Consider the following 20123-nt stretch of genomic DNA (forward strand, 5'->3'; position numbering starts at 1 on the left):
TTCTATAACAAGCTTTCAAAACTTGTACCTCCTTTTTGTGGCTTTTTTTTTTTTTTAAATTGTCAACTTTTTTTTTTATTATTAACTTTTTCTTTATAGTATACATTTGTAATCGCATTTAAAGATCGTAATAAGGTTTTTCTTTTATTTGTATTATGGTGCAGACTTGTGATTTGAAATAAAAACTACCTGGAATTAAGGAAAAAGTTAAATAAAAATATAAAGCAGCAGCCTGTGTGTGATCTTTATGACACGGACATTATCAGAACATACAAATGTTTTCTCGTCAGTTCTGTACATTGAGAATAGAACCAGTGTTCTGCAAAATTAGTCAAATATACAGTTAACAAACAAAGTGACAACAAGAGCAGCTGCTGAACACAGACATTCACCTGGATAGTTATAAATGCCATAAATATACTGGCAGAGCAGTACCAGAAATAGAGAAAGGCTAGGTTATTTGTCAGGATACTGTCTTATGGAAGATGTGATTACAATTTCAACTTCTTTAAATAGTCATAAAAAGCTACATGGATAGCTTACATAGAGCCTGCAGTGATGCATGATTACTATATTTAAATAGATTAAAGATCAATATACAGATGTCTCTGGTAAACGAACATCCTATTACATACCGCACATGGCCATCATGGGCATATTTACTAAAGTGAAGCTTTTAGAAGCTTGGAGATGTTGCCCATAGCAACCAATCAGATTCTAGCTATTATCTTCTAGAAGGTGCTAGATAAATGTTAAATAGAATCTGAATGGTTGCTATGGGTTAAAATGAAAGCTTTATAAAACAGAAAGTTTAAAACAAACCTGTGTTTATCATTATTCACAGTAACTTTACAGAAGTTACAAAAAAAACAAATGAGCAAGAAAAAGAAAAAAACACTTCATGTTAACCAATACACTTTGTTTAATCCGAAGTAAGTTGACACAAGGATTTTGTAGAGGCTTGTCGAGAACACTGCTGCAACACTATTGGTGTCTTGACGTCGGTATAAAACAATTGGTGTCTGAAAGGCAGGGGCGGCACATTTTCAAGTTGCTGGAAGCCATTGTCCAAAGATGTGCAAGTCATTCGTTATCATCAGGAGTCTGTGTCGGAGCCAGAACTGCTCTCCCGGCTAATTTCAATCTGTAAGGAAGGGAGGTTGTCCAGGCGGCTCTTCTTTTGCCGGATCTGTTCCTTCTCTTTGATTATGTCTCCCCAGGCTTTCTGCAGCACAGAGTCCTCCTCTTCCGCAGTCACAATGGCCTTCTCTCTCTTCTCTACGGTTTTAGCTTTGTCTTTCGGTGCTGTTCCCAAACGATTCCATAAGCTTCCTGCAGTGGAAGACACACAGCCAGGGGTCAGTGATGCCATGTTATGAGGATTGGGAATAAAACACAAATGCTTTGCATTTTCTCATTACTTTATATAATGTGCTTCAGTGCTGAATGAAAATGCGATGGATCAAACATATACAGATGTGTCCGCGCGCTACATAACGTGCGAGAGCCGTGCGACTCAGTAGTGCATCTTTTTGTGCAACTTTTTCCCTTAAGATGCATCTTATTCAGCGGTTGTGACACTAACGTAGCATTTCACATGTAGATACAGCCGCAGTCGCACACAGAATACAGGCATGCTGCATATCATTGTAATCAGCAGAAGCCGCTTGTACGTCCTCATTGCATTGCTTTGCAAATTAGACACATTTTAGAGGGAAAAAGTCGCACTAAAAAATGCTTGGCACTACCGAGTCGCGCCACAGCATGATGCAACTAGAAGGGCTGTTTAACACGCAAGGAGGCTAGATGTATGTGGACATATCTGTAAGCAAATCACTGCGTTCTATTAAAAATTATTTTGATAAAATAGATATGTACCATCGTCATATAATTAGCAACAGACAAAGGCAAAACAGACAATGTTGAACCAGTAACTCAGCTGAACCATTTGTAAAGTGCAGTTCTTGACACATTGAATATAGCCACTTCATGTACGGAACCACCAGTCACAGGTCTGAAGCCCGGTAATTCCCTAGGAAACGTGAAATCAATGATGCACCAATAGTATTATTTAAAAGATATGGGTTCTGCACAAACATGGCGGTCTTCTATGTGCATCAGTAGCTGGTACGCTATTAATGCTGCCTCTACCCCAGGACTAGGAAATAACTTAGGTGTATGTACTAAATTTTGGAGAGAGATAAAGTGGATGGAGATATAGTAACAACCAATCAGCTCCTGACATTTTTCAAACACAGCCTGTAAAATGACAAGAGCTGATTGGTTGGTACTTTCTCTCTCTCCAAGGCTTAGTATAAAGACCGCTTAGTAGTCGACATTGTGCAATGACGAGTTAGGCTGCGGGAGGGGAGGTTAGGGTTTAGGCTGCGGGAGGTTAGGGTTTAGGCTGCGGGAGGTTAGGGTTTAGGCTGCGGGAGGTTAGGGTTTAGGCTGCGGGAGGTTAGGGTTTAGGCTGCGGGAGGTTAGGGTTTAGGCTGCGGGAGGTTAGGGTTTAGGCTGCGGGAGGTTAGGGTTTAGGCTGCGGGAGGTTAGGGTTTAGGCGGCGGGAGGTTAGGGTTTAGGCGGCGGGAGGGGAGGTTAGGCGGCGGGAGGGGAGGTTAGGCGGCGGGAGGGGAGGTTAGGCGGCGAGAGGGGAGGTTAGGCGGCGAGAGGGGAGGTTAGGCGGCGAGAGGGGAGGTTAGGCGGCGAGAGGGGAGGTTAGGCTGCGAGAGGGGAGGTTAGGCTGCGAGAGGGGAGGTTAGGGTTAGGCTGTGGGAGGGGAGGTTAGGGTTAGGCTGTGGGAGGGGAGGTTAGGGTTAAGGCATAAGGGGGAGGGTTAGGCATACTCACTGCCAGAAGCACTTATCAACTGACCGCCAGACCGAGAAGACTTTGCTGGAACCACTGTATCCGCCTGTTAACAGGTTAGTCTCCACTTGGCCATCAGGGACCATTTATCAACATTCTAATCATGTCGACATTTAATCAGTGTTGACATGATGAGAGTCGACCTGGTCAACATCAACATTTTTTCCATGGCGACAAAATATACCACACCCGGAAACGCTATAGAAAGGGCGGACATTTACTCTCATTTTCTATACAGTACTAACAAATAGTTGCAATCTGATTTATTGCTACATTTACCTGTACAACAATATACATATATGTCCGCCGCCATGTAATATTTCTAGTTGTAGAGGAACCTACATCATCAGTCCTCAGTAATTACCCTTGTGACTTAGCTTGCAAGAATGGCACCAAGCACATATTCCAGGTCTTAACCAAATGTTTATAATTAATAGCAGATACCAATCACACCTATGTTCCAGCCTTTAAAAATGCCCAGAACCTCTAGTTACAGTCAACTAGATGTAGAAAATGGTTAGTAACCCTGCAAATATGGTGCACTCTATACTATCCAATACATTGAGCAACCTACAGGGAACATGCATAGAAAATATGAGATATGGTAAGAACTTACCCTTGTTATCTCTATTTCTACGAAGTCCATAGGGTTCCACAGGATACCTTGGGGTATAGGTGTGACGTCAGTCGCAGGGCACCAAAGAGTTAAGCTTTCAGCCTCCCAGGATGCACTAGGTCCCCCTCCTATACCCCGCCCCCGAGCCAAGGCACCTCAGTTAGTTACCAAGCCATAGGCCGGAGGAGGAGAAGGAAGAGAGAGAACAAAGATCTGGACACATACAAGAATCACATTCTCACCAGAGGGAGACGGAAAACCGGTGACCAGAGCAAAGCCCATCTGCAGCACAGGTGCGACAGGGCGGGAGTCCTGTGGAACCCTATGGACTTCGTAGAAATAGAGATAACAAGGGTAAGTTCTTACCATATCTCATATTTTCTACTTCAGGGTCCATAGGGTATCCACAGGATACCTTGGGGATGTCCCAAAGCAGTATCCTTTAAGGGTGGGGACGCTCCTGTGCAGAAAGGAGAATCCGCCGCCCGAAGGAAGCATCCTGAGAGGCGAAGGTGTCAAACCTGTAATACCTCACGAAGGTATGGACAGAAGACCACGTAGCAGCCTTGCAGATCTGAACTGCCGAGGCACCACGTCGAGCTGCCCACGAAGGACCCACAGACCTAGTGGAATGAGCCTTCAGAGAAGGAGGGACCGGTAGGCCTTCATGAAGATAAGCTTCAGAAATAGCCATACGGATCCAGGCTGCCAAAGTTTGCTTTGAAGCAGGCCAACCCTTTTTACGGAAGCCAAAGAGGACAAACAAAGCGTCCGACTTCCTAAACGAAGAAGTGCGGTCAACATAAGTCCTTAAGGCCCGCACAACATCCAAAGAGGCCTCACCCACGGAAAGACCCGGTGAGTTAAAGGCCGGAACAACTATTTCCTCGTTAATATGAAACTGGGAAACAACTTTGGGAAGAAACTCGGGCCGAGTGCGGAGCACTGCCCTGTTCCCATAAAAAACCAAGAAAGGGGGTCTACAAGAAAGAGCCCCTAACTCAGAAACACGTCTGGCCGAAGCAATGGCCAGAAGGAAAACAGTCTTAGCTGTTAGCCATTTAAGATCCACTGAGCCCAGTGGTTCAAACGGCGGTCCTTGGAGAGCCCTCAGGACCACAGCCAAATCCCAAGGCGCCACAGGTGGAACAAAGGGCGGCTGAATGCGGAGAACACCCTGCATAAAGGTGCGCACATCCGGGATTGTAGCAATCCTACGGTGAAACCAGACAGATAGGGCCGAAACCTGTACCTTCAAAGAAGCAAGGCGAAGCCCATGATCTAGTCCCGCTTGCAGGAAGGCGAGAATCCGAGACAGACGAAACTCCCGCGGTGCATAACCTCTCGGTCGACACCACTGGAAGAACGTATGCCACACGCGATGGTATATCCTCGCGGAAGACGGTTTCCGAGCTCGTAACATGGTACGCACCACAGAGCTGGAAAACCCCCGGGACCTCAGCATGGCCGTCTCAACAGCCACGCCGTCAAAGACAGCCGAGTTAGGTCCGGGTGAAGGCAAGGACCCTGAGACAGAAGGTCCGGTCGTAGCGGCAACCGCAGAGGAATGTCCACGGACAGACCCTGAAGGTCTGAGAACCAGTGCCGTCTGGGCCACGCGGGAGCTATCAACAGGAGCGTCCCTCCTTCCTGTTTGAATTTCCGGATTACCCGTGGAAGAAGGGAGACCGGAGGGAACAGGTATGCGAACCGGAACGTCCACCGGACGGACAGAGCATCCACCAGAGACGCCCCTTCGTCTCTTGTGCGAGACCCGTACACCGGCAACTTGTTGTTGTGCCGGGACGCCATGAGGTCGATTTCTGGAAGACCCCACCTGTCCACCAGTAGTTGAAAAACGTCCGGGTGCAGGGACCATTCCCCCGGATGAACGTCCTGGCGACTTAGAAAGTCCGCCTCCCAATTGAGCACTCCCGGGATGAAAACCGCTGATATGGCCGGAAGATTGCGCTCCGCCCAAACCAGGATCCGAGAGACCTCTACGAGAGCCGCCCGACTGCGAGTTCCTCCTTGCCTGTTTATGTAGGCCACGGTGGTAGCGTTGTCCGACTGGACCTGCACCGGGCGACCCTGGAGAAACCGCTGTGCCTGCTGGAGAGCATTGAAGACCGCACGGAGTTCCAAGATATTTATTGGAAGCTCCGCTTCTGTCGGCGTCCACCTGCCCTGGAACAAGTGTGGACCCGAAACTGCTCCCCAGCCCCGAAGACTGGCGTCCGTTGTCAACAGGACCCAATTTGGAACCCAGAACGGACGTCCCTTGTTGAGGTGGGTCGTCTGTAACCACCACGTAAGGGACAGGCGAACCTCCTGGGTGAGCACAATCGTCTGGGACTTCAGAGACTGAGTCAGCCCGTTCCACTTGGACAGGATCAGGTGCTGCAGAGGTCTGGAGTGAAACTGGGCGTATTCCACCATGTCGAACACCGACACCATGGAGCCCAGTAACCTCATCGCCGAGTGTAAGGACACCCGGCGGCTGTGCAGACAACTGCGCACCCTTGACTGTAAAGCAGAGATCTTGTCCTCCGTCACGAAGATCCTTTGCTGTCCCGAGTCCAATAAGGCTCCAAGATGCAGAATCCTCCGAGACGGGATTAGAGTGGACTTCTGCCAGTTGATTAGCCAGCCGTGCCGTTGCAGCAGTGCAATGGTCAGGTCCAAGTGGCGTAACAGGAGCTCTGGAGATCCTGCCACCAATAACAGGTCGTCCAAATACGGCAACATGCGGACTCCCTGCAGCCGCAGAGAAGCCGCCATGACCGCCATCACCTTGGTGAAAACACGTGGTGCTGTTGCCAGGCCAAAAGGTAACGCCCGAAACTGGAAGTGGTCGCTGCTGATTGCAAACCTGAGGAACTGTTGATGGCGCCAAAGAATAGGGACATGCAGGTAAGCGTCCTGTATGTCCAATGACACCAAGTAGTCCCCAGGTTCCAGCGCCAGAATGATGGACCGTAGGGTCTCCATCCGAAACTTCGGGACCCGCAAAGACTTGTTGAGTGCTTTGAGGTTGAGAATCGGACGATATGACCCATTGGGTTTCTGTACCAAAAATAGATTTGAATAGAAACCCTGGCCCCTCTGGGAGAATGGAACCGCCACTATAACTCCAGCCTGGAGCATAGTGTGCAATACCTTCCGCAGCTCCGTAGCCTTGTTCCGGTCTGATGGGAGACCCGTGGTGAAGAAGCGAGCCGGGGGTCTGTGCCGGAAGGAGAGGGCGTATCCGTGGGAAACCACCTCCAGAACCCAAGTGTCTGTCGTAGTAGTCGACCAACACTGGGCGAACTGTAGCAGGCGGCCTCCCACCCTGGGATCCCCCAAAGGGAGGCCCGGACCGTCAGGCCGCAGGCTTGCCATCTGGCTTGGGGGCCGGACGTCTGGTACTCCATGCCTGCTTCCGGGGCTTGACCGATTTCTTAGGGCCAGCCTGTCGAGGAAACGACTGAGGTTTGGGCCTGCCCTGGGCCCTAGATGACCGAAAGGACGATGGTCCCGAACCAGAAGGAGCAGCGGCCGACGGGAGACAGGCAGATTTGGCTGCCGCCAGCGTGGCCACAATCTTATCCAGATCCGGACCGAAGAGAACTTCTCCGGTAAACGGCAACGCTTCCAGACCTTTCTTGGAATCTGCGTCCGCCTTCCAGGATCGCAGCCACAAGGTGCGACGAGCAGCTACCGCTGCTGAAGAAATTCTAGACACCAGAGTACTAATGTCTAGAGCCGCCTCGTTGATGTAGGTGGCCGAATCACGGAGATTGCCAATCAACTCCGCCTGATCGGCCGGACAGTCGGATTCAAAAGAAGCCTCTAATGAATCCGCCCAGCGCTCCATCGCTCTGGCAACCCAGCAAATGGCCATAGCCGGCCGTGCTGCCCCCCCTGCAAGGGAATAAGCGGACTTCAGGCAGATTTCTACCTTGCGGTCCGTAGCATCCTTAAGGGAGGACATGGATGGCATCGGCAATGTGGCACTACGGACAAGACGGGTCACGTGAGAATCCACCTGTGGAGGGGATTCCCACTTCGCAAAATAATTATCCGCGAACGGATAAGCCACCGCCAGGCGTCTCTGCGGCTGGTATCTTTTGCCAGGTTGTTTCCACGCCTCCTCTAAATGGTCCACCAACTGACCCGAAAGAGGAAAGACTGTGGCATCGCCCTTCACATCTTTGAAAAAGGCATACTTAGATTTAGCCGCTGGGGGAACTTCGTCCTCAATCACCAAGGCTGTGCGGACCGCCCGAATAAGTCCAGGAATATATACTTTGGACTTAGCATCAGCGTCCTTAGTATGGAGAGGTTCCTGATCGTAAGGATCTAGAATCTCCCCATCATCAGACGTCCCTTCGTCATCCTCATAAGGAGCGGACAGAGACGCCACCGGCCTTTTATGAGACCGCATCACAGACTCCCCTTGCAACACATCCGACAAGTGCTGTACAGAACTCGTCAGGGAGTTAACCCACGCTGGCTCCTGAGAACCCGGGAGCGGGGAAATAGGGAGACTGTGGGGTACCACCAATTGTCGTGGGAACCCCTGCATGGGTGACGACACCACAGACTGCTGGGACAAACCCATCGGAGTAAACGCGGGCTGCGGAGCTAACTGGCCCACTAAAGCTGTTAACGCCTGAGCGAAACAAGCCCAGGGCGGCTCCTGTACCGGTGCTGTAACCGTAATAGGCCGCGCCATGGACAAACACTGCCGGCAAAGGCCCTCCGCGCTACCCTCCCCCTCCGCTAACGGTACTTTGCACGTGGTACACTGTAGCCGGAGGGGAAAATCACTTTCAGACATGATGGCACCACGTATGTGACCTCTCTCACCAATTAAGTATTAAATAGGCGAGAGACCACCCTGCAGCACCGCACCGCAAGGGCTTTAGCAGAAAGAACAGGGACAGTAATAAAGCTGACAGTTTAGAGAGAAAAGATTACAGGCAGCAGCGCTAGCACAGTCACATACAATGCAGAAAAATAACAATTCCTGCACTAACAGCGCTGATCACTCAACTACGCAGACACAGGGCCTGGTAGGACACAGCGCTGCATACACAGACCTGACCACAGCGGAGGAGAGGTATGCGGGGGGACCCAGACCACGATGCTTCCTTCCAGCGCTTCCAGCAGCGTTCACCATGCGTTCTGGAGAAGATGGCCGCCGAGGAGCAGAGAGGAGGCTGGCCTGGGGGAGGAGCGCTGCCACAGGACCAGTCGGCAGCATGCAGAGAGGGCTGTGTGCAGCGGGGGAGGCGCCGGCTGTGAGACAGGGAAGGCGCGCTCCCCTGGCATGCATTTAACCCCTGGGACGCCGCAGCGCTACCGCTCTGCTGCGGTCCGCTGTCCCAGGGGGTAGTGGAAGCGCAGGTTGGTCGCCTGGCTCCACGCTGCAGCCAGTCCCCAGGGAGCCCCCTGCCTGGGGACTTAGGACCATGTGATCAGCGGGGACCCACCGCGGGACCCCGCTGCTTACCTCTGTCCCCCTTGAATCCGGCCATGGTCCGGAGCATCTGGGGTCACCGCTAGCTGTGACCCCAGACGCCCACCAGCATCCCCGGATCAGTACCGGCGTTCTGGTACCGGCGGGGTGTAGGGAAGACAGCATGGACGTCAGGACTGACTGTCCATGCTGTTCATCCAGTTGTGCAGCCACAGCTGCATGAAGAATAAGCTTCAGGGGCTCTTCTAGCCCCCACTCCAACAGGTGCACCCGACTCCGGCCGGGCACCAAACTAAACTGAGGTGCCTTGGCTCGGGGGCGGGGTATAGGAGGGGGACCTAGTGCATCCTGGGAGGCTGAAAGCTTAACTCTTTGGTGCCCTGCGACTGACGTCACACCTATACCCCAAGGTATCCTGTGGATACCCTATGGACCCTGAAGTAGAAATGAACGTACAATACAGAGGAATCAAACCATTTTAGGAGCCTAATGCTTCCCACACAAGCAGTAGGATCGCTAACCTGTTTTCTTCTCCTTGCTATCAGAGTATAATCCTTTTCCATCCATTTGTTTTGGCAGACCAAGTCGGCTGTGCACATCAGAAACAGGTTCTCTGCGAGATACGGATATATTGCTTGAAATCTTCCTTGGTTCAGGCGAATGTGGCCTCTTCCCCAGTCTCTGCCGTACATCTGCAACAAAAGAACAAATTTACAAAGATGTCGTTAAACACTCCATTGCCATACAAGTCCCTGTAAGGACCTCAAATTGCAGGCTTCTAAATTGTTCCTTTTTTCTCTGTACATTCTAAAACAGCTTTTCATCAGTGTCTCCCAATGAGTCATTATATCAGTGCTTGAGGGCAGCTGGGGTAATTAGTGGTGCAGATTCTCTGCATGTTAAAGGCCCCCATACATCAGCAATTGTGCAATTTGCAATCGATTGTGTATAAAAATCTTTCCCTTTTTCAATCGATTATGGCAATTCTGCAATCGATTGAAAAAGGGAAAGATTGCAAATTGCACAATTGCTGCAATCAATTGCTGATGTATGGGGGCCTTTAGAGAATATATATATATACTAATGTAATAATAGTCACTGAGCTGGTCATGGAGTTTCAGTGGCCCGGGCTGAGAAGCACTGCTATGATCTTCTACAGCAGGGATGGGTAACCTCGGGCCCGGGGGCCATATAAGGCCCTGGAATCATTTGGTCTCTCCCTCTGAGCTTTTTCTGCTAGCCTCATCTGAATGAGCACCCAGCAGCCAGAATCTATGCAGCAGTGCCACCTGGAGCATCTTTAAAACGCTTCAGACTGTCACACCACTGCCCTTGCAGCTCCCCAAAGCATCCTCAGGATCCATCACTGTAATCACCTGCGAATGTGGCCCTGCCCCTGTGTGACATCACATGGAGGGGGTGTGGCCTGCACTGGGCATGCAAATAATGTTATATATATCAAAATGGCCCTCTGCAGAAAAAAGGTTCCCCACCCCTGTTCTATAGATATGCACATGTTGCCTGGTTACCTAAATGTCTGTCCTCTACAGCTCACATGTATCTATGACTTTTATGATGTGTTCAAATGGAGTCATAGCACCTTATAGCATTTAAAGTGATAGGTGTACAAACACATGGGAAGAGTAATGCTGTGAGAAGGGAATGGAGGAAAGCAGTAGCTACAGACTAACTCACTACGGATCGCAATTGCGATTGCAAAAGCGATTACTAGCAAGACTGGTACAATCGAGTACCATCACAGCCTAACGCACACTTACACAAGCTCTGACCTTACTCAGGAATTGATAACATCGCACGCTATGAGAGCTCAGGCTGCGTACGGCATCGCAGTGGCTAATTGATGCACGCCCCAGCAACGGCGTTGAAACACCCTGGCACGCCTGCGTTTCACCAACCCCCCCCCCCTCCCCCGTCACCACCCACAAACGGAACTTCCTGTCAATCGCTCTACGTGGATCGCAGTCCCGATTGCAGTGGCTAGTTCGCGCACATGTACTGCGATGCATACGCAGATCGCAACGAGCGGCCGATTGAATAATGCCCTACGTTAGATAGAGAAAGCAGCAGGGCCTCCATTAGTACAGTAGTGCAGTGGGGCTCCTGCAAAATGATTATGGTGTCAAATGTACCGAACGAACCAAAGCAAATAGCATAATGAGTTGGATATATGAAGACAAGAGTTGAGTCTACCATACATCATCCAGAAACAGTTTTGAAAATGTTTCCAGCACTATACAGACAAAAATAAATTAATCAAAAATAGGACACAAAAAGTTTCATTCTTCTTTCCACAGTAACTTTAACTTAAAAAAAATAAACAAAATAAAAATCAATGAACTCTCCTGAGTATAGAAATAATGAATAAATGTATTACATCTGGAGAAGGACAATTATAGGGCATAGAAACTAAGATTTATTTTACATTTAACTTTATTTTCATTTTAGTTATTTTTCTTAAGCTGGTAAACTGGTAAACTCAGTGTAACTTGTACCTAACTGTAATTGGCAGCCAGTTACAAGCAGCAGAGTGCAGTCAACAAAGAGCCAACCTTAGTTAACGTTGTCTGCTGTCAACACAAACCTAAGACCAATGCTCAGGAACAGATGAAGACCACACGGTACATGTATTACCATCACAGTCTTACCTGACTTTACTCCAGTCACTGCAGGTCTACTCGCTGTGCTCTGTCTCTTCTCCTCCAGTAACAGCCGGACATCAGCCGGCTTCTCAGAATGGGATTTACTTCCAATTCGGTTTTTCACGCTACTTGTAGAGTCTGACTTCATTGAGTTCCTGTACAAAAAAAATAAGGACGAGAACTTAATAACTAAGGTTATTTTATACCTCGGCACCCAGCTTAAATTGTTATATTTCGCCTTAAATAAGCTTTTCATTACTTTGTACATCTCAGTGCAGTGATTTTATATTCCAAGACAGATAAGCATTATAGGTGCGTACACACTTGCCGATTTTACTGAGCGATTGTACAATTAAGACATCGTAATCGTGCAATCGCGCAGTAATTGTGCACTATAATGTTGGAAACGATCAGCGACAATAGTTTGGCCCACTCTTCCTGAGCAAACTGCCCCAGCTGTCTCAGGTTTGGTGGGTGCCTTCTCCAGACTACATGTTTCAGCTTTTCCATAGGATGTATGATAGATAAGAGCTCATAGAAAGCCACTTCAGAATAGTCCAATGGTAGCCAGGTGCGTCAGGGCGGGTGCCCTGTGGATCCTATGGACTTCGAGAAAGAATTAACAAGGGTAAGTTTTACCATAACTCCTTTTCTTCTTCAGGGTACACAGGGCTCCACAGGGAGACAATGGGGATGTCCCAAAGCAGTTGTTCAAGAGTGGGGACGCTCCTGAGCTGAGAGTGCGCCTGAAGGAAGCACCCTGAGAGGCAAATGTATCAAAGGCATAGAACCTAAGAGAGGTGTGGATAGAATACCAAGTAGCTGCCTTGCATAGTTGTTCAGCAGAGGCGCCACGGCAGGCTGCCCACGAGGGGCCCACAGAGCGAGTAGAATGAGCAGATACTGTAGCTGGCACAGGAAGGCCAGTCTGCACGTAAGCCTGTGAGATAGTCATGCAAATCCAGAGTCTGTTTGCTAGCTGGCCATCCCTTCTTATGGAATCCATATAAGATGAAGAGGGAGTTTGATTTCCTAATGGAAATAGTGCGGTCCACGTAGATCGCAGTGAGCCACTTGACATCCACCGATTCCAAGGGTTCGAATGGAGGTTCCTGAAGTGCGTGGAGAACCACTGACAAATCCCACGGAGCCACAGGAGGGACAAAGGGAGGTGTGAACATCCGGTAGAGGAGCAATTCTGCGCTGGAACAAGATGGACAGAGCAGAGCCGTGCACTTTCAGAGATGCTAGGCGGAGTCCAAGATCCAATCCAGCCTCAAGAAAGGCAAGTACTCTAGAAACCTTAAGAACCTGAGGGTCATAGATTCTAGGAGCACACCATTGGAAATACATATGCCATACCCAGTGGTAAATCCTGGCAGAGGCCAGTTTACAATCTCTGATCATGGTCTGGACCACAGAGCTAGAAGGTACCTTAGACCTTAGGAGGGATGTCTCAAGAGCCAAGCCGTTAAAGAGACAGGCCAGGTCCGGATGTAGACGGACCCTGACACAACAGGACTGGTCATAGAGAAAGTAGAAGAGGAAAATCTATGGAGAGACTTTGAAGGTCCCTTCCTGTTTAAATTTCTGAACAACTTGAGGAAGAAGGGATATTGGGGGGGGGGGGGGGGGGGGGGGGAGGGGAGGGAGAAAGAGGTATGCCAACTGGAAACTACACCTCACAGATAATGCATCCTCGAAGGCCACGTTGGGTCCCTTCTCCTGGCTCCACACACTGGAAGTTTGTGGTTGTGTCTTGAGGCCATGAGGGGTCTACCAAATGTGGATATCTGGAAGACACCATTTCTTCACCAGAAGCTGAAAGACTTCTGACTGCACGCACATCGTGACGACTGCAGTGTTCATCCCAGGAATTCTGAATTGGGAAGCGTAATTTCTCAGAGATGGCGTTTATTCCATGTGAGAATGCGGGACACTTCTGCCATTGCTGCCCGACTTAGAGTGCCTCCTTGGTGATTGAGGTAGGCCACTGCCAGGCCGTTGGTGGACTGTACTTGTACTGGACTGCTCTGAAGGATATCCTGAGCCAGAGTGAGAGCTCTGTAGATGGCTCGTTGTTCTAGGATGTTGATTGGCAAGACTGCTTCGGGTGGAGTCCAGCTGCCCTGGAAGGAGTGCTGTCAGGTCACTGCGCCCCACCAGCAGAGGCTTGCGTCCGTGGTGAGGAGTACCCACAGTATTCGGGATCCAAAATAACAAACATTGGCGCAACAGGATTCTAAGCTGCCTATCTCTAGTCTGTAGCCACCAGGCTAGGGACAGGCGAACCTCCGGGGAGAGAGAAACTCATCATCTGGGATCTGAGCAGATGAGCCAGCCCGTTCCACCTGGAGAGGATCAGGTGTTGTAGGGGCCTGGAGTGAAACTGAGTGAACAACACCATGACAAAGGTGGATACCATGGATCCCAGGGTCTGCATTGCAGAGTGAATGGACACTCGGCGACTGTTTAGTAGTCTGCATATCCGATGCTGTAATACAGAGATTTTTTCTGTTAGGAAGATTCTCTGAACCGGAGAGTCCAGGAGGGCTCCCAGATGTACCATTCTTTGAGAAGGTGTCAAGGAAGACTTTTCCCAGTTGATCAGCCAACCGTGCATTTGTAGAAAGGCAATGGTTATTCTGTAGATGGCGGTGAAGAGTTTCTGGGGCGCTGAGAGTCTAAATATGGGAGCAGTCTGATCCCTAGAGCAGAGGGTTTCCATAAGAAACCTGGGCACCCTGATAAACTTGTTCAGAGACTTGAAGTTGAGGATAGGCAGATGAGACAAATTGGGCTTCTGAGCTAAGAAAAGGGTAGAATAATAGCCTTTCCCTCGCTGTGCAGAGGGGACCGGAATTATTACTCCTGAGAGCAGTAAGTACTAAATGGCCTTTTGGAGCAGCAGGGTCTGATGGAGGGCCTGTGCAGAAGAACTGCTAAGGAGGGGGAAGTCGCCTCAGGAAGGATAGGGCATATCCGCGGGAGACTACTTATCTTACCCAGGCGTCTGTTGTGGTCTGACGCCAGACCTGGGCAAATTGAAGAAGTCGGCCTCCCACCCTGGGAGTCCCAGGGAGAGGCCCATCCCTTCAGGCTGAAGGCTTGTCCTCAGATTTGGTAGGTGGATGTCTAGTAGCCCAGGTCTGTTTGGTCCTAGGCTTGGAAGCCTTAGTTGAAGCTTGATGCCTTGAAAAGGACAGACCTTTAGCTTTTCCTTGAGGAAAAAAGGACGGAAAGGATGATATCGGGGGCTTCGTATTATATGTAGAGGGCAGGAACGCTGTCTTGGAAGCTGCCAAGGCAGTCACAATTTTGTCCAATTCTGGGCAAAACATGATATCCCCTGAATAAGGCAGACACTTCAAAACCTTTTTAGAGACCGCATCTGCCTTCTATGAGCGGAGCTAAACAATACGGCAGGCTACTACAGAAGTGGCAGATGCCTTGGAGGCTAGAAGAGCCATATCCATAGCTGCTTCACCCAAATAGGAGGCTGCATCTCTAATGTGAGATATGTAGGACAGCTGTTCTCACGAAGCATCAGAGGGAAATGTCTCTTCTAGGGCCTCTGCCCAATTCTCAATGGCCTTAGCCACCAAGGCCACATCCCTAGAAGGAAGAGTAATAGCTCCTGTTAGAGAGTATATAGATTTTAGACAAGCTTCCATCCTTCTATCCGTAGTCTCCTTCAAGGAGGTTGCAGTATGGATAGGTAAGGTAGCATTTTTGACTAGACGTGTCACGTGGGAATCAACAGCTGGGAGAACTTCCCATTTAGTGCAATCAGTAGTAGGAAGAGGGTAAAAGGAACTTAAACACTTAGGCAGCTGAAATCTTTTACTGGGCATATTCCATGCCTCACTCATATGATCAAATAGATGATCAAAGTGAGGAAATTCTGGTAAAATTACCTTCTGTCGTTTAAAGGATGGCTGTTTTGCCTTAGGAGCAGGTTCGGTCTCTTCTATTTTAAGAATAGATTTTACAGCTCTTACGAGTGCAGGTATATTCAATTTAAAGGGGAGTCAGAGTGAGAGAGGTCTGCATCTTCTGCCTCCCCTGATGATAAAATCAGAATCTGATAGCTAGGTGGACTGGGAAGATAACACAGCACGCTTAGAAGGTAAGGGTCTCTCTTTTTGCAGAATTTGATGAAAAGCTGTAGAGGTATCATCCAGACTCTGCACTGAGGTAGAAAGTATGTCTACCCATGGGGAGGCAAAGGATTTTCAGGGAGTAACCTGCTGTGGCCATCCCATAGGGGGAGCTACCACAGTGACCGTTAGATGCTCCGCAATTTTTGCCAGCACTTGAGAAAAAGTAGCCCAGGGTGGGTCCTGAAGAGAGGACACCGTGGCTGATGGGCCTGGGTGCACAAAGACCATCCTGAATGAGGTCCTCTGAAGTCAAGCCTGCTGAGAAGGACTTACAAGACACCAGAGTGGGAGGAGTAGTCTGCTTGTCAGTCTTGCCTCTGCTAGACATAGCTGCAAGAATAATGTAACACACAATCTGGCACATTGCAGTGAGCAACTCCACTGTATGTGTAATATGGCACAGTGCAGTGCTCAACAGCGATATATTGTATGTGATAGCCCTCTCAAATACATGGAGATGTGAGGTACAATGAACCCCCTATACCTTTAGTATGCCAGGATTATAGTAGAAGAAAGGGAAAGGTATAAGCTGACAAGTCATTGAAAAAGAATACAGCAGCGCTAGCATAAGTGACATACAATGCAGAATACACAATATAACTGCAGTTGGCACTAAAATCAACTATACAAACCGCAGTGGCTGGTCGGCTATAGCGCTGTATAACCTGGCCCTTGAGAGAGGTATACAGGGAGACTGAACCCAGTGTTCCTGGAGACCTGAATGCAGAGGGGGCGGAGAGTGAGGGAGAAGCAGAAAGACCACAGTGGAATGGTGCCCTGAGCTGGGGGAGGGGCTGCAGGGAGAGTACCTTCCCCCCTATGCTGACTTTAACCACCGGGTACCCTGGCCTTACATATGCCCTCTGCCAATGCTTGTAATGCCCTGGTGGTCTAGTGCAGTCCCAGACAAACCGGTGTCCACATCAGCGCCTCTGGTCCGTCTCCGGAGGTAAGACTGCGCAAAGACGTGGGTCCCCGCCTTACCTGTCCCCTGGATTCCGGGCTGCAGTCTGGGGTCCGGGGAGCCTTGCTAGCTAGGTCCCCCTTAGAGCCCCACCGAGAGTACCTAGCTGAGTGCTGGTGTCACGGCGCTGCGGAGGGGTGATGGAGCAGCAAAGGACTGTCTCGTGCTGCTGCTCATTGCAGAATAAAGCTAAATTTAAATCATAAAAATAAGCTTGGGCTGCTTAATAGCAGCCCCGGTGTTCCAGTTCCTGCCGGATATCAACGAAACGGAGTTGCTCTCAGGCTGTGGGCGTGGTATAGGGGGAAGGACTGGAGCATTCTGGGATTGAAAAGCGTTGCTGTTGGTGTCCGGTCCTCCTAGTCCAACCTACACCCCATTGTCTCCCTGTGAAGCCCTATGGACCCTGAAGAAACTGGACACGTTTGCAGCACTTTTTATGTCCTCTGCAGCGACTGTTCAGCATCACAGGGACTTCCTGCAGAGTTTGTCCCCAGGCGACACTGATTATTCTTTGCGGTCAATGGACCTTGATTGTTCAGTAGGGTTCCGTAATGTTTACCTGGCACAGTCCTCCAAGAGAGGATACTGACTTCATGAATTTAGATGTTCACTTCTGGAAATGTCCTGGGCACTGCCTTACACAAACTCTCTCAACTACCCTACTTCCTTTCATAAAAATCACAGAGAGGAGGGATCTAATTCACCCAGCTTGAATCCTTCTAATTGTAGTGTTTAGTGTTCTTAACATTTCTATTCCTTCTCCTTTTTCCTAGCACACCTCGTCATTCAGCAGCCTGTCCTCCTAGACAGAGCTCCTGGGTTTCCTATAAGAACTCCTCAGGGCTTCGGCTGCCTATGTTGGTTCCACTCAATCTTCTGTTTATGTGAGGACACCTGTGAAATGTAACTGTTGCGTCCCTCCCTATGAGTTAGGGTGGGTTCACATTAGAACGATATCTGCACAATTCGCCGTATTGGAATGATAAATCGTGCATATAGTCTAATGTGTATGCACAATTGCGCGCTCCCACGGATGACATACCGTGCTGCACGGTCAAACGATATGTGTGCTGCTGTGCCTTTTAATAAAGGATGGAAAAAGGGATTGTTCAATTAAATTTTGTAGTGTGCACGGCCTTAAGCCGGGTTCGCAATTGGCCGTCGTTCTAATGTGTGCCTAGCCTTAAGCCACACATCGCTCAGTGTGTACCCAGTTTAGCTCTCTCTTAGGATACTGAAACCTGGTCATATATAACAACCAACTTCGCAACATTTGCGTCCAGTGTGCACATCACCAAGGTTTGATTAGACAGTACTTATCTGCCTCCCATGTACCTACAATATTCCCTAATGCCTTATGTTGGCAGCTTTGTGGAAAGGAGGGGAACTTCACTCAACAATTCTTAGAAATATCCGAAGAAATCTTCTCTTCAGAAAATATTTGATCTTATTTAAAAAGGTCTAATTTTCGGACGTCTTTTACAGTTATATTCTCTACTTCTTTGATCCCTTCCTCATACACCCAAAATCAGGAACGGTCATGGTGGATGCCCTACTGTGGAGAGAATGTGGTTCTCATATGAAAGGAAACCCATTGCGTGCGTTATTGCCAACACTATGCTTTATTATACTTTTTATTTTTTCATTGTTGTATAGTTGTTGGTTCCCAGTCCAGTATCTTACGTGAATTTTGTTCTATGGGCTGCCCTGCTCTCCTAACCTTCCCCTTCTCTCCTTATTCTCCCATCTGTAGGAACCCACATACTTGAAAGATTAAACTCCATATAAAGTCAATGAACACTTAGCCCCAGAAAAACATACGTAAAGAAGGTTTCTACCTGATGGTCTTCAACTGCGACTCCACTTCATCGGCATACATGGTCATCTTCATGCTCTTTTTCGGGGAGGGAGTGGAGATCATCTTTAGCTCCAAGTCGTAGTCCATCTCATCGGAGTCTGACGTGCTGGCTGCGGACCGCCTCGCCCCCTCCCGCTCTCGTTTAAAAGCTTGCAGCTCATCTCTGTACTCTACCACCACGCGATCATCTTCATCCATATCCTCTTCCTCCTCCTCCTCTTCTATGGGCTCCTCTGGAACATTCACCAGGCCTACACATCAGGCAAATATTCAACTCATCAGCCAAACCATAGAGGCCAAAGGCCATCACACGCTACTCACAGACAGTGTAAAACTGTCTTTGTAGAGGATTACTGCTGCAAATACAACACAGGGTCATACTGAGAAGAGTATTACAGTAAAGTTGCAATAGAACTTGTAGTGCTTTGAAAGAATTAAGTTACAACCAAATACAGAAAAAATTATGTGAAAGTACAACTGTATATAAACGATAAGTCTGTTAAATACAATGAAAAATCTGAGCTGTTTTGCAACAGTTCATGTTTTAGATCATGTCAGGGTACAGATATTCTTAGTTTTTTTTTTATTCTCCATTACCTGAATGAAGGTGCTGGTATGCAGGAGCATCATCTCCAATAAATGTCCTCTTTTTTGTCACATCTCTCTGGACGCGGCGAGAATGGTATCGCCTCTTCCTGCACGCAAACAGAATAACTCACTAACACCAGACTATTTCCTGTAGGCTTTGTAAGGTATCTACCAAAATTAGCGATTTAGGTTTAGAATTAATGACCTAAGATACAAACATGGTTTTTCCTAAAGTCCACAAGGCTTGGGCAACGTATTGCTCTACAAATCTCAGGATGCCCTCCCAGCTTCCATTCCCGCAACAGTTGGAAAGAGATTGCATTTTACTGTTGTTGGTCAATAGCATACACTGTAAGATGGTCTACTCCTAGTGGAGCCTATAAAAGTCCCTCATGTACCAAGAGTTGCTGAGGATTCCCTTCATGCCTCCGTAGTTGGGATTTCCATACTTCATGTAATATTGGCTCCTTCGTGCGGCTCCTAGCTCTTTCTTGTCATCTAAGAAACAATGAGCACATGAAGATCTCATGAACAAGTTATGGGGGCTTTCAGATTTCAGAGACAAAACGCAACCTGAAAGAAGGCTGCCAGATCCAATGTTCCCCACTGGACCATTAATATACTCAAGACAGGCAGAAAAATTGGAAAAAGGTTCCCCTAATTCATTCTGCTGCCCTGGCTCCTTTCACTAATCTTACTATTAAGATGATCCACATGGAATCAATAGTTTGTTACTGTAGAGATTATTTCCCTTCAAGCATACAGTGACATCACTTGCTCCTGTGTGAATCCATTTATTGTTCCTAATCTCTTGCATACCTTCAGTGGCAAATCTCATGTACAGTTGGTTTCCCTTGACCAGTTTCACAGAGGATCGAAGATCATTTTGCATTAGAGAGTCTTGCTCTGCCTGAGAGAGAGTGTCCATCTGTATGC

General features: G+C 48.6%; 1 protein-coding gene across 3 annotated transcripts in view; it reads right to left on the minus strand.

The window, feature by feature from the left end:
• Positions 1-232: 232 nt before the first annotated feature.
• Positions 233-20123, minus strand: part of NCBP3 (nuclear cap binding subunit 3) — a 66093-nt gene continuing 46202 nt past the window's right edge. For 2 of the 3 annotated variants that reach the window (XM_088455054.1, XM_088455071.1), the window contains 7 exons: positions 20007-20115; positions 19586-19685; positions 19197-19294; positions 18580-18850; positions 11618-11766; positions 9473-9643; positions 233-1332 (listed from right to left, as the gene is read on the minus strand). In XM_088455054.1, the coding sequence (XP_088311180.1) occupies positions 1097-1332; positions 9473-9643; positions 11618-11766; positions 18580-18850; positions 19197-19294; positions 19586-19685; positions 20007-20115 (1134 nt within the window). In that variant the 3' untranslated portion in view covers positions 233-1096. The remainder of the gene's footprint in view (positions 1333-9472; positions 9644-11617; positions 11767-18579; positions 18851-19196; positions 19295-19585; positions 19686-20006; positions 20116-20123) is intronic. The other variant, XM_088455062.1, reaches the window with a different exon arrangement.

This window comes from Taudactylus pleione, unplaced genomic scaffold (assembly GCF_031769625.1).
Source record: "Taudactylus pleione unplaced genomic scaffold, aTauple2 ptg000040l, whole genome shotgun sequence".
Classification (NCBI taxonomy): domain Eukaryota; kingdom Metazoa; phylum Chordata; class Amphibia; order Anura; family Myobatrachidae; genus Taudactylus; species Taudactylus pleione.